Source organism: Bos taurus, chromosome 10, assembly GCF_002263795.3.
Source record: "Bos taurus isolate L1 Dominette 01449 registration number 42190680 breed Hereford chromosome 10, ARS-UCD2.0, whole genome shotgun sequence".
NCBI classification, from domain to species: Eukaryota; Metazoa; Chordata; class Mammalia; order Artiodactyla; family Bovidae; genus Bos; species Bos taurus.
In genome coordinates, this window is record NC_037337.1 from 61,840,039 (window position 1) to 61,854,246 (window position 14,208).

Consider the following 14,208-nt stretch of genomic DNA (forward strand, 5'->3'; position numbering starts at 1 on the left):
AATTCATTTGTTGTAAACCGGTAGTGTAAGCTATTGAGATAATGACTTACACAAAGATTCACAAAATAGAAAACTGAATATGGCCTCCTGAGTTACTCTCTCTCCTTCTATTCCAAAGCCCACGATACATGGCCTCCTCTTGCAAACATAATTTCTTTTTGCCCCAGAAACATTGTGGTGAAACTGCAAATATTTTCTTGCATTAGAAATTTATGATTGTATATTGTTAATGGTAAAAAAAAAAAAGGAGACTCTCCTTTTAAAAAAAATAGATATTTTCTTAATAGAGATTAAATATGGAAGGTAAAAAACCCACATGAAAATATTATCTTTGGTCATTAGAAAATTGAAAAGGAAAAGATAACAGGATTACTATATTGACAGGCTATGGATCATCTCTGAAAATTGTACTTAGCAGAAAAGATGAGTGAATATTTCTATAAGTCTATTAATACTCAACCAAGATATCTGAAAGCAGACTTCTCATCAGGACTTAGAACAAAGTCCTGATGTGACTGAAGAAATCAGCTTGATATAAGGCAGCTGTGGCTGAAGACAAAGAGCATCAAACAGGGGATGGGAAACTGAGTCCCAGGTGCTTCGGGCTCTTCTCACTGACCTTGGGGCCATGGCAAGTTCCCATGCCTTGGGGGACCTCTGTTTCCTCCTCTGAGAAATTGGGGATTAGGAAAGTCATATCCTAAGTTCTTTGCACTTAGAAAATTCCTTGATTCTTTAACATCTGGAGGTTTCAACTCTTAGGCAATGGAAATTCATTGTTTCTGCCTAACTCAGAGATCAGGACACATAAAGGGGGGCCATTAAGGCAGGACACTGCAGGGAGTGATCATCTGAGGAAGAAAGAAGTGTCCCTGGCCCTACCTGGGAGCCTGGAGTTCAGGCTTGCTTTCTTGAATTCCCTGCTTATTTACCACTATTATCCCTCAGCTGGCCCTCCTCCTCATTTCCTTGGAATGTGCCATGCTCAATTAGTCAGTTGGTTAAAGCTCCCAGTCACAAGTTTAAAGCTGCCTGGTATGTGCCTCCCTTGACCTGCCTTAATAACTCAGTAGGTTCATGTGGCTGCCAAGGTTACTTTAAAATTCACCTACACAATACATTGTCACTGTAAGGACATTCTTCCAGGCATGTTTTCATTTCACTTATTAGTGATACTGCAAAGTATTTTTGTAGGAAAAAATGGCATTATTGTATTTTGTGTTTGCTCTAGAAGCTATAAAGAAGCCCAACGATCTCAGGACCATTTCAGAACTGCAGATGGAGCATTTGGCAAATAGCATGCTTCCAAACACTTTCAAACCATTTAATTGGGCTTCTTAAGTAAACAAAAGGGTAAACATTAGTTGCTTGCCCAGTTTTTTCATGCCACTATTCAAGTGATTGCTAAAATTCTTGCAACATTTCATATGCCAAGATTCGCCTTCTTGATCTAAGTTTTGTGCTAAATGTTCATTTCCATATAGAGTCATAGTATCCATCCATACCTAGGAGCTCTTGTTCTTAGTTAATGAAAAAGTTGATTATGAGGTTATAATGTCTTTCAGTATATAGTGGGTTAATTTTGGGAAATAAGATTCTGGTACCAGTTCCAATTACGATCACCAGCTCCTTGTCTTACTTTTCAACTCAAGTTCTGACAACCATCTACCTGGAGATAGTGTCAGATTCCACAGGTTAAGGGATCAGTCCCATACAATTATGCCCACTTCAGATGCCCATTACAAGTGTAGGCTGTTTGTTACGTAAGCTTCTGACCAACTGGCTATAAATCAGAAGTTCCTATTACTCCTTCCTTAGGTTTGATTAACTTGCTAGAGTAGCTCACAGAACTCGGGAAACCAGTTTATTCATTTGATCTATCGGTTTACTGTAACAGTGTATAGGGGGTTCCCAGATGGTGCTAGTGGTAAAGAATCCACCAGCCAATGCCGGAGATGCAGGTTCAGTCCTTGGGTGGGGAAGATCCCCTGGAGTAGAAAATGGCAACCCACTCCAGTATTCCTGCCTGGAAAATTCCATGGACAGAGGACCGTGGCAGGCTACAGTCCATGGGGTTGCAAAAAGTTGGACATAACTGAGCATGAGCACAGCACATTAACGTGTGTAACTCAGGAGTAGGCTTTCCATACTGTTCATGGTGAGTTGGACCATAAAGAAGGCTGAGTGCCAATGATTGATGTTTTCGAACTGTGGTGCTGGAGAAGACTCTTTTGAGAGTCCCTTGGACAGCAAGGAGATCAAACCAGTCAATCCTAAAGGAAACTCTGAATATTCATTGGAAGGACTGATGCTGAAGCTGAAACTGCAATACTTTGGCCACCTGATGCGAAGAGCTGACTCACTGGAAAAGACCCTGATGCTGGGAAAGACTGAAGGCAGGAGGAGAAGGGGATGACAGAGGATGAGATGGTTGGATGGCATCACCAACTCAATGGACATGAGTTTGAGTAATCTAGCAGTTGGTGATAGACAGGGAAGCCTGGACTGCTGCAGTCCATGGGGTCTCAAAGAGTTGGACATAACTGAGCGACTGAACTGAATCAGAGATTGGTACTCTTGGCAACCAGCCGGCATCCTGAAGTGCTTTCCAAAAACTGCCTCATTAACATAACAAAAGACACCTCGATCACTCTTAGCACTTCGGAAATTCCAAGGGTTTTAGGAGCTCTGTGCCAGAAACAGGACAAAGACCTAATATGTATTTCTTCTTATAAATCACAGTTATCACAGGAAGCAAAAAATATTTGACTTTATGCTTTATATTCTCTTCTATAACACTTCTGTATTACAGAATCTATCTTGACTACATTTGGAAATGGAATTTTGAAGAATGGAGAATTTTTGAGAATTTAGAGTCTTTTAACAATGTGACCTTAGACTGGTTCTTGTTTTACTGAAAAATCTCTTTTGAATTGATTTGAGTTTTACAAGAAATATTCAAGAAGACTTGGGTCCCAAAGTGCTAGGACTCAAAAAAGATGGTTCACACACAGCCTTAAGGAATATTCTCTATAAATGCTTGAATTAGCAATACCTAAAGTGAAACATTTATAGAAATAAAGTGTGATTAAATAGTACAATGTTTTACTTTTTTTTTTATTTTTTTTAATTTTTTTTAAATTTTATTTTTAAACTTTACATAATTGTATTAGTTTTGCCAAATATCAAAATGAATCCATCATAGGTATACATGTGTTCCCTATCCTGAACCCTCCTCCCTCCTCCCTCCCCATACCATCCCTCTGGGTCATCCCAGTGCACTAGCCCCAAGCATCCAGTATCGTGCATCGAATGTTTTACATTTTAAAAATAAAATATATTTAGTTTATAGAATAGGATTGAAACGTTTTCTACATGCCAATATTGTATTCCTTTGTCTATATAAGATACGAAAGCAATGTGCATCATTTCTCTATAGTTAATTTAGTGAAAATGTTGGGAATAGAAACATATGACCATGAGCATTAATAGAATGTTAGGCAGCTCACTCTATTTTTTTAAGATCTTCAACTGGAATGAGGTTTCATTTTGTTTTGCAGTAATTGGACACTTACATTAAAATAATGGAAAATAGTTAAAGTTAACAATAAGAAGTAGCATCATATTGTTCTTTGTATCTTGAAATTTAAAATCATTCATTTTAAGTAAAGTATGAACGTCAGTGGTGAATCGATCTCTGTTACACTGTCAGAAGTGTAAAAGCAAGTCAACTTTTGAATATTGCTGAGTTATTTAGCATCTGTGCTAAACTTTTTTTTTCTTTTTAACTCACTGGTTATTTTCCCAGACATCAATGAATGTGAAATTGGAGCACACAACTGCGACAGACATGCTGTATGTACCAACACAGCAGGAAGCTTCAAATGCAGCTGTAGCCCCGGGTGGATTGGAGATGGCATTAAGTGCACTGGTGGGTTGGAAAAAAAAAGAAATTGCTTCGTATAAACTGCATGGACTATAAATATAAAAATCTCAGTCCTGTAAAGAAAAATTTAACATGTGTATTATTGATTTTAAATGTCACAGTTTCTGTTCGTAATGACATGTCACCTCTTTCCTTAAGACCTGGACGAATGCTCCAATGGAACCCACATGTGCAGCCAACATGCAGACTGCAAGAACACCATGGGCTCCTACCGCTGCCTCTGCAAAGAGGGGTACACAGGCGATGGCTTCACTTGTACAGGTATGCTCGTGTTGGAAACAGCTATGTAAAGGGCAGTCAGAAAAGCAAGGTGCTCCATGTCCCTAAGACAGACCATCATTTGTTTTTTGAAGGCTGGGTCATTTATAGACAATTTGGAAGAGAAAATAGTTATTTGAAATGACATTCCTGTGGAATGGAAATTTGTAGCTGAATCAATCAGGGAGATCTCAGAAACTAAATATATATTTACATAGATATATACAGATAGATAGTTGATATATGTGTCATTGTATGTAATGATGTCATGAGTTTAAAACAAATCATGCTACCTTTTGTAAACCTTAGCCTTGATATTTTTGTGCCTGTGTGTCACTACTGACTTGTTTTCAATACTGAATCCAAGAGTGAACTTGATGCAGGAACCTATGTGAAGAAAAGAAATAAGATGTTATGGAGCAGATCATCAGCATATATTTTTTTTCCCTCTAGCCATCATGGTGATCATTCCACATTGGTATAAGTAAGAACTTCATAACTGCTTTGAAAGGAATTCAATCACTTCCAGTTTTACAACATATTAATGACATCTTCTTCTCAGTGCTAATGCATCATCATAGAATTAATGTGGACTGTCACATATATTTAAATATATATGATTAGAAGTATTGTATAAAGAGATGATACACTTATCATGACCATATGTATACAGACAGCATTTTTTAAAGTCAGGGCACAGGCATTAAATAAGATACTGAGGAGTATTTCTCGTTGGCCATTAGTTAGCATAGCTGCTTATATGACCTGAAGCATTCATTTACCCTGAGCACTCTGCTCACAAGAAGTCATTTAAACATAAAAATGGCTGAGGCCCAGTAAGTGATTTGCCTGGATTTTGTTTTAACTCACTAAAAGTTTCATCGTATTTGAAATTGTTTTTGCTTAACCCGGTAAAGTTTTGTCATCACAAACCTCCCATCGCTTTCTCGAAAATACTCCAAGTTTCATGTACCAGGCATGTATGGTTCGTGTGTCTGATGTTTAATGACTGTGATTATTAGCAAAACTCAGAAGATATTAAGTAGATAGGACTTTTTGGTCTCCTTAATAGCTGCTATTCTAGGTCTTTTGCTGCCCATCTGATTTGAGCCTGGATTTTGAGAATCAGGCACAAACCATGATATGTTATTTCCTGCCATGGATATATCCTCACGTTGATTATCCTGCTTGCAGAAGCCTGAATGTGAATGATCCCTTTAACTTATTACCCACTTTACATCATTAGAGATAACCTAGCATTCAGGATTCTGTCTCTGAACCCCATGTTCACTATATATTTAATACTGGCATTCAAAAGAGAAAAGTGAGTTTCAATGTTTCAAGTAGAAATTATGATAACACTAGTACCTTCTGGAAGTTCACAAGTATAAAAGTTCTCAGACCTGAGCAATCAGAAAGCTCCTAAGAAGAGTAACTTGTGTTTCTTTCTGGCTATAGATCTTGATGAGTGCTCTGAGAATCTAAACCTGTGTGGCAACGGCCAGTGCCTTAACGCCCCAGGAGGATACCGCTGTGAATGTGACATGGGCTTTGTGCCCAGTGCTGATGGGAAAGCCTGTGAAGGTAACTGATGGGGATGCTGCTGTGGGCTTTGCAGGGCCGGATGAGATTAGGTTATTTAAACGTTCCTGGTGGTTTTTATTTGTCTGTTTTTTTTTTTTTTGATTTTTACACCAAGGTGTGTTTTGGCTTCCCATCTAATGTGTCAGTTCAGTTTGTATAGAGATTGGGTGTCCAGCCAGACCACTTCTTTTTGTGCAGAGAAAAATCTCAGCTTCTTGGCCCTAAGCTTCTTCACATCCAACTTTGGCCAGGTGTTTGCAAGAGCACACCCATTTAGTTATAGGGAGGATGAAGATAACCAACTCAATGTAACATATTCATCCCCATTGCTGGGGGAAAGAGCTCAAAGTGCTGGTACCCTAATAGAGAAGGATTCTTTTTAAATATGGGAACACAGTTTTTAATCTCTGCTATGGTTTGGTTTCTAGAAATAAAGGTTTTAAAATACCAGCAAACTGAATGGTCTTGTCGATAGAATAATATCCTGGGTATGTCTCAGATGGTCTCTAAATATCTAATACATATAACATGGAACAGTCTTTTGCAAATCCATTCAGTAAGGGGTCCCTAGGGATAATACCATATGTCACAACATCTCTCAGCATAAGGCTCTGTCTTTCTAAGAAGTGCTGGTCAGACAGGAAGAGTCCTGAGAACCCGCTGGCTAAGGATGGCTCCCACTAGGAAACACAAGATTCTTCTCTTTTACCCACGCTTGTCAAATCTAAGCACATTATCATCCCTCATTGAGAAGAATTAGTGACCACAGTAAATTGAAAAGATTTCAGTAGAAATAAACACATGATAACGATTGACAGTAGAGTTTAAACAAGACCCTGATTAATGTCTCAACTAATAGTTGTTGCCTGTTACTAGGACATTAACTCAAAAATTAATCTTTAGCTATGACATGTATACTGATTCCCTCATATAGTTCTACGTAAATACTTTTCTTTGTTATGAAACCATTGGGTGTTCTTCACACAGTTTATATGAAGTAGGCAGAGTTTGATAAAAAAATTCCTCTGAGGCAAGAAACTAATTATGCTCTTGATCGTGTGCCTAATGCCTTGTTTACTTTTCGTACTGCAAACATCCAAGGGAAACAGGTGCTGTGCCACCTCTGGGAACAGAAATAGGCACAGTGAAAGTTTTGCTTCCCTTAATGCTATAAGGGAAGGTTTTGTTTGTTTGTTTGTTCTTAATATAAATCATCATTGGCAGAATGCTCATGGCTATTAAAAGCCAGTCTCAAGGCTGAACATGTGCCTGGGTGCACAAGCAGAATGTTAACGTGAGGCAGGGACAAGCCTGGAAAATGCGTCTGCAGTTTTTAGATCTCCATCAGCAGTTGCAAACACACACCATAGTACTAGGGACACAGAGGGCTATATAAACTGATGATAAGAGTTACCACAGAGACTTTGGGGTTCTTAAAATTTTAACCCACAACAAAAACAAGAATATATAGATGAGAGCAACCAAAGAATTTAGTCTTAAGTGGCCTCACTTGGTTCTTCCTTTACAAAAGTGATGTGGACCCACATAAAACACCGTAAATTGGCTAACGTATATGTGAAATGCCTAGCCCTCTGCTTGGCATGTAGTAGGGGCTGAGAAAAGGGAAGTTCTCACCTAGGAGACTTCCTAACAGATGACAGATCATCTGAAAGCCTCTAGGAGAAGGACCTAGATTGATGTCAGATAGTGTTCATTTTCTTAACAATAACATCACTTGCCTTATTACATTAGGTAGCTTCTTTGGCAAGAACAATAGTTTAATTGCGCCCCCTTTCCATTGTTCCCCAAGATATCGATGAGTGCTCTCTTCCGAACATCTGTGTTTTTGGAACTTGCCACAACCTCCCTGGCCTCTTCCGCTGTGAATGTGAGATCGGCTATGAACTGGACAGAAGTGGTGGGAACTGCACAGGTAAGGCTTCCATTCGCACCGAGATCTGCTCTCAGGCGTCCCAGGGGACCCAGCTGCTGGTGTCTTGCGGGAACCATACAAGGTTTTTCATGGAGTTGCAAAAGAAAAGCAGGGAGAAGCATTAGGAACCACAGAATAAGTTTCTTCAGACCTGGCACTGATTAGATGTGAGGGTTCAGAGGAAAAAGTTGAGGAGAGCTCAAAGTGCAGTCAGTAGCCTAAGATACAAGTTTGTGGCTACAGAGGCATGTTCCTGTAGTTCCTTTTCTTCTTGGACACATTTTCGGAGAGTTTCCTTTTGTAGGCTGTGCCCTGGGATCATGGATTTCATCTTGAACTTCTCTGCTGAGACACTCACTTCAGAGTGTTACCAGAGAATGTGGTCTGTAACAGTCAGCCACCCACTTCTAGTGTGTAGATCATTTTCTTGTGGAGCAAAGAACCCTCCAGGAATTTAAGGAAGAAGCTAGAAAAGCCGTAGAAGGCATTCTGTAGATGACTGTCCCTCGGTTCACTTCGGCACTGAGTTAAAACTTTGAGAGCCATTTTCAGGTCTTCATCCTCCTTCCATTCAACGATACTAAGGAAACAGAGTCCATTCTGTATGGGATCAGGATTTCAAGAAAACCCCAGTTTTTCTAGCTACCTAAACAAGCCATGACTCAGTGGCTCTCCAATTATGACCACCATCACCACCTCCCTGAAATTGCTCTGGATCACAGTATTCTTCCCCAGGCACCCCTTCTTTTCTTGGTTTTCCTAAAAACTATTATGACACAAAGTCAGTCTCTAGCATACTGCAGCGAGTCTCCTCTCCATGGCCATGCTTCTCCCCCGTGTCTCACATCACCACCAGCATCATTCCCTCTCCCCACCCTGATTGCTCTTAGTCTGCCCTGCCCAAGTGTTACCAGGTCCGAGCAAGAGGAGCAGAGGGGAAGGGATCATCCTCAGTCCCCTATCTCCTCTCTCTGAATCAGCTTGTCTGGTTTTGAATATTTCGCAAGTGTTCAAAATAGACAAAAGGATTACACAGGGATGGCATTTGCCAAAACCCATGTCCTAAATATCTGGAATTCCGTTTTGGGGATAGAAACTGAAAGGGAAATATTCAGCCCAGCATCAGTAACGGGCGAGAGACTCTTAGTAGGGCTGAAGGAACATGCTAAGTTTCGTGCGTGCAGTCTGTGCTTGCGCTCAGCTACAGCGAGGCCAGTCCGCCCAGCGGGGGAAGCCGCAGAAGTCGCCTGCTCCGGCCGCTTCCCTGAGACATCTTGCTCTCATTTGATAAAATAACAAGCTGCACATATTAAATATATTTCCTTAAAACCTGTGTCTGAATTTTTGGTTGACCTGAGGTCACAGTAGTGTTTTGTTTTCAGTTACCTTCACTGGAATATTTTCCCTCGTTCCAAAGTTATATTTTCTCCTGATGACAAATTTGAATGTTAAATGTGTTCCAGGGGAAAGAGACCAAAGACTATGACATATTTCCTTCCTGAGGGATTTTGTTTCAGAAGTGGAAGACTATATTTCTAGGGGCAATTATAACTGGAAACTCTTTAAAAATTCGAGTTGGGAGCCCGAGATTTTGGTGCTACCGTTTTACAGTGATGCCTGCCCCACACTGGCTCAGGTAATAACTCTGGCCCTCGGTGTTCGGTTCTAGACGTTAATGAATGCCTGGATCCAACCACGTGCATCAGTGGGAACTGTGTCAATACTCCAGGCAGCTATACCTGTGACTGTCCACCCGATTTTGAGCTGAATCCAACTCGAGTTGGCTGTGTCGGTAAGATCTTAAACACTTTTCAGAGAAACACATTGTTGGTTATTTCTAAGGCAACATGGAACATTGCATTCTCAACTTCTGAAAAAAGTAATAAAATAACACAACGAAATGTAAATATTTCCTGAATCTGGTTTATATTTTCAGGTCCTTTTCTCTAGGTCAATTCCCAGTGTCTGTTGCGGCACTTTTTAGTTTAAATTATGGTTTTTAAACAGTTTCAGAAGTAGGTTTGAATTTTCAACCCTGACGTAGAAAGCATTTGCCTGACACTTCTTTTGTTTGCATGTGGTAAATAGATACCCGCTCTGGAAACTGCTATTTGGATATCCGTCCTCGGGGAGACAATGGAGATACAGCCTGCAGCAATGAAATTGGGGTTGGAGTGTCCAAGGCTTCCTGCTGCTGCTCTCTGGGTAAAGCCTGGGGCACTCCTTGTGAGCTGTGCCCGCCTGTGAACACATGTAAGTGGACATCCTCCTACTCATTATTATTGTTAGTCCAGCTCTGTCCAGTTCTCCTGCCTAGCTCCAGAGGATAGAAGCCACAGAGAGACAGAGCTGCTACTGGTCTGTATTCTTCAGCTGGTGGAGGGAGTGGGGGTTGAGGGGTGGAGATCATTCATTTCAGCCCTGCTGAGGAATCCCACTCCCAACGTGGGAGTCAGAATGCCTCCCCAGTTGGCTTGCACTCGAAGGTCAGGTGGTACAGGTAACATCTCCTTTCTGAGTGTAAAGAAGATAGCGTTATTTTAAAGAAGGTTTTCCAGACTAGGTTGCTATGCTATGCTATGCTAAGTCGCTTCAGTCGTGTCTGACTCTGTGTGACCCCATAGACGGCAGCCCACCAGGCTCCCCCGTCCCTGGGATTCTCCAGGCAAGAACACTGGAGTGGGTTGCCATTTCCTTCTCCAATGGATGAAAGTGAAAAGTGAAAGTCAAGTCGCTCAGTCGTGTCTGACCCTCAGCGACCCCATGGACTGCAGCCTTCCAGGCTTCTCTGTCCATGGGATTTTCCAGGCAGGAGTACTGGAGTGGGGTGCCATTGCCTTCTCCGATAAAGAAGATAGCATTATTTTAAAGAAGGTTTTCCAGACTAGGTTACTTATGTCATATTTGGACACATCAATCTCTCCTCTTGTCATCTGTTGGCTGGTTTTAGAAGCTCTAGGACAGAGTGGGTTTCCCTGGGTGAAAAAGAAGCCATTAGTTAAGCAAATATAAAGTGGAAGATTGTTCCAGTCTTATGGTAAGACTTAAAAGAAAGGTTTAGAACGTGTTTTAAGGATGTAAATAATTAGTCTTTGAAAAACAAACAGCTTTCCATTTTTCTAAATGGATGCTGTATTATAACTCAGAGTCAGATACAGCTTCCAGGGCAAAAGTCAGTGGCTGCTGCTTATCAGGTATATTGAGATAGGTATTGATTCTTTCCTTGTTGAAGGGTCACTTACTCAGTTTCTCTAAGGTAATTTGTTGAGTACCTAGAAGATATACTCTGTGTGTGCAAAGGTGATAATTCATGGATAATTGGATGGATAATTCTAGTCTAATTGCTAGTTCCTGCTTTCCGGGAGCATACAGTTTAGCAAAATACTACCTAAACATGAAAGCTGTTATTCAGTGTAGACCTCAATAAGAGAAGAAAGAAGAGCAGACTCAGTGTCATGAGTGGAAGAAAGAATGTTCCTGTTTCCAGTTAGCACTCTGTCACTTGCCATGCATGTAACTTTGGAGTAAGCAAGCTATTTCTTCATTCATAAGATGCCTCATAGGATTAAATGAAGTCATTCCTGTAAAGCACTCAGCACAGAAACGAATGCTTGGCAGGCACCCCTTTCTCTCCTTTCTTCAGAAACAGAAGTCAGTTCTGATTGGCAGTGCCTGGTGATAACTTGGTACATTTTTTAATTGGGGCTTGAAGGAAGGGAGTGACATGAAAGAGGAGACTTAAAAAGAATGGACGATCACAGAAAGAGGAGGAGAGAAAAATAAAATAAAAATAAAAAATAAAAGAGGAGGATAGTTATTAATAATTTCATTGATGCTGAAAGAATTAAACCAAGATGTTTAGGTGTGTGTGGCAGGATGGGGGCAGGGGGATCAGTTCTACTAAATAAGAATGATAAGCTAAGCATTAGAAGTCTACTCTACCTCAAACTGGATCAGAGCTAGAAGTGAGATCTATGCATATATACATTTATGCATATATACATATAATTTCAGAAAACCACAAGGAGGATTATCAGATTTGGAAAGACCATGATGATTATGAAAGAACTGATTTGTATAGATGCTTATCAGAATGCTATAGCAGATGAGGGTCATTCTTATCCATGTGTTCCTGTATGGATCACACTGGTATGTGGTGCTGAAAGAAATGTTTTTGAGTGAAATACTTGGATGACAGAATTACTGGAGGAAATCAAAGGATCCTGTAAAAAGCTGGTTTTGGAAACCAGGGGAATCAGTGTTGCCATCAGCAGAAATGGCGGGGCAAGAAAGCCCTCTAGTCATTAAGGAGAGGAGAGGTAACATCGCATTCAAGAAAGAACAGCTTTTCCTAAGGCTCTGTTTGGAAAAGGTTTTGGAAATAAACTGGTGAGCAGTATGTAAGGGAAGCTATGATTCCCAGGAAGTAAGACTGAACAAAACATAAAAATGGAGGAGTTTTTTATAAAATAAAAATGGAAAGAAAAATCTTTAAAAGAAAGAACAGTAGAGATAAAGAATAAAATAGCTCATAAGAACATAAGACCAGAGAGTAGGTGGAAGGTTCACAGACTGAGGACGGGAGCCTTATGTTTGGCACACGTAGAAAAAGCCATTAGAAAGCACAAGTATATACAAAGATGCCAACTTGCTTCAGTTGGGTGGGGTAACTGCCAAAAATTCCTGTAAATGAATATTTTCAGGTGATGTCTGTATTTTTCTTGAGGATACTATTTCTAAAGAAATTTTAGATTTCAGAGAACTCAATCTGATTTTTGTTTGTTTGTTTGCTTCCGTAGCTGAGTACAAAATTCTTTGTCCTGGAGGAGAAGGTTTTCGACCCAACCCTATCACCGTTATATTGGAAGGTAATTCTGTTTCCTTTATCTTCAAGTGTGCCCCTTGGAACTTCCTTGAGTTGATTTACAGTGCTAAAGACATGCTGCTGTTTTCATCTTGATAGATATTGATGAGTGCCAGGAGCTTCCAGGGTTGTGCCAAGGCGGGAAATGTATCAATACCTTCGGCAGCTTCCAGTGCCGCTGTCCAACGGGCTACTACCTGAATGAAGATACCCGAGTGTGTGATGGTAAATGGCCCTTTTAGAATGATAAGTTCTTTCAGATATTGAGAACTGACCTCAAAAACCAGCGTACAGTTAGGCACCAGGAAAACTGAGACGCTAGCAAAATGTCTAAATGCCCCAGCATGGCCAGGTAACTATGCCACAGATGCGGCAGCTTGCACTCATATTAGTGATGTGATACGTTCAGCATACCCTAAATCTCCCTCTTTTCATGGGAAAATTGGAGTGTTTGTTATCTTGAACAATAGTCCCATTTATGCCTACAGTGAATTTTCCATTCTCTTCAGAAGAGCCATTTTTATTGGAGTAGCCCAGGTCTCATTTCAGTGGCTTCTATATTCTGGGCGATTCTGGGCTCCTCGTCTTGTCCTTTACTACTCATCATTTGTACTCAGCATTTAAATGAGCTTCTCTTCCGAGGCAGCTCCTTTGGTTGTATGGTGTAAGTGATGACTCCTGTTCCTCCTGTGTTACTGAAAAGATGGAGATTATTGACTACTGTTAGCTTTCAGAGCATGTGGACCACTGACTAGTGTGGGGAAATGCTTTTCATATGTATATAGGAGTTACACACTGATTAGGGAAGAGACCTTCTTATGTCCTGGAGGAGAAATATTCCTCTGGTTTTCCAAAAGGCTTAATAGGTGACCTCACCAGTGACAACCTTGTTGAGTAGTAGTTGAACATCACAATGTATACAACACAGCTTAAGACCCATAGAGTTAACATAAATTAGAATCAACACCTGTGTTTGAAAATGGGGAAGGATGCATGATATACCTACTTCTGCAGGCTTATCTTCTGTGCTGTCTTACCATTGCACATTCATGAAGCCAGTGTTTGATGGCTTCAGGTTATATCAAATCCTTCCTGAGATTCTGTGAGCATATGAAGGACATAGTTGTCTTTCTGAAAGATATTTAAGAATTATCATTTCTCCACATTTCCATCGCTACATGTGTTTGAGGATGTTGTACATTCATTTATTAAGAACTCACATCAGAAGGTACATTTTCCTTTTCTAAAACTCTTTTCCTGGAAATGCACACATCAGCACAGGCTAAGGACACTGATGAACGAAACGTCCACATTTCTTATCCAGATTGCAAAGTGCCCTGAGGATGTTTTCTTCCACTATCAACATGTATATTGACCCCTGAGTCCCAGACCATTCTAAAGAGTGAAATTTCTGTATTCACATACCACTTTCTTTTTGGATTATAGATGTGAATGAATGTGAAACTCCCGGAATCTGTGGTCCAGGGACATGTTACAACACTGTTGGCAACTACACCTGTATCTGCCCTCCAGACTACATGCAAGTGAATGGGGGGAATAATTGCATGGGTAAGTCCCAGCTTTTCTTTATAAAGCATGTTCAGTCCTCATCTGCAAAGAGAA

General features: G+C 40.4%; 1 protein-coding gene across 2 annotated transcripts in view; it reads left to right on the forward strand.

The window, feature by feature from the left end:
• FBN1 (fibrillin 1) overlaps positions 1-14,208 on the forward strand; it is a 264,664-nt gene that overhangs the window by 185,535 nt on the left and 64,921 nt on the right. For both annotated transcript variants that reach the window (XM_015473179.3, NM_174053.2), the window contains 9 exon segments: positions 3,809-3,931; positions 4,085-4,207; positions 5,663-5,788; positions 7,599-7,721; positions 9,391-9,513; positions 9,810-9,974; positions 12,521-12,589; positions 12,685-12,810; positions 14,032-14,154. In XM_015473179.3, coding sequence (XP_015328665.1) covers positions 3,809-3,931; positions 4,085-4,207; positions 5,663-5,788; positions 7,599-7,721; positions 9,391-9,513; positions 9,810-9,974; positions 12,521-12,589; positions 12,685-12,810; positions 14,032-14,154 — 1,101 coding nt within the window.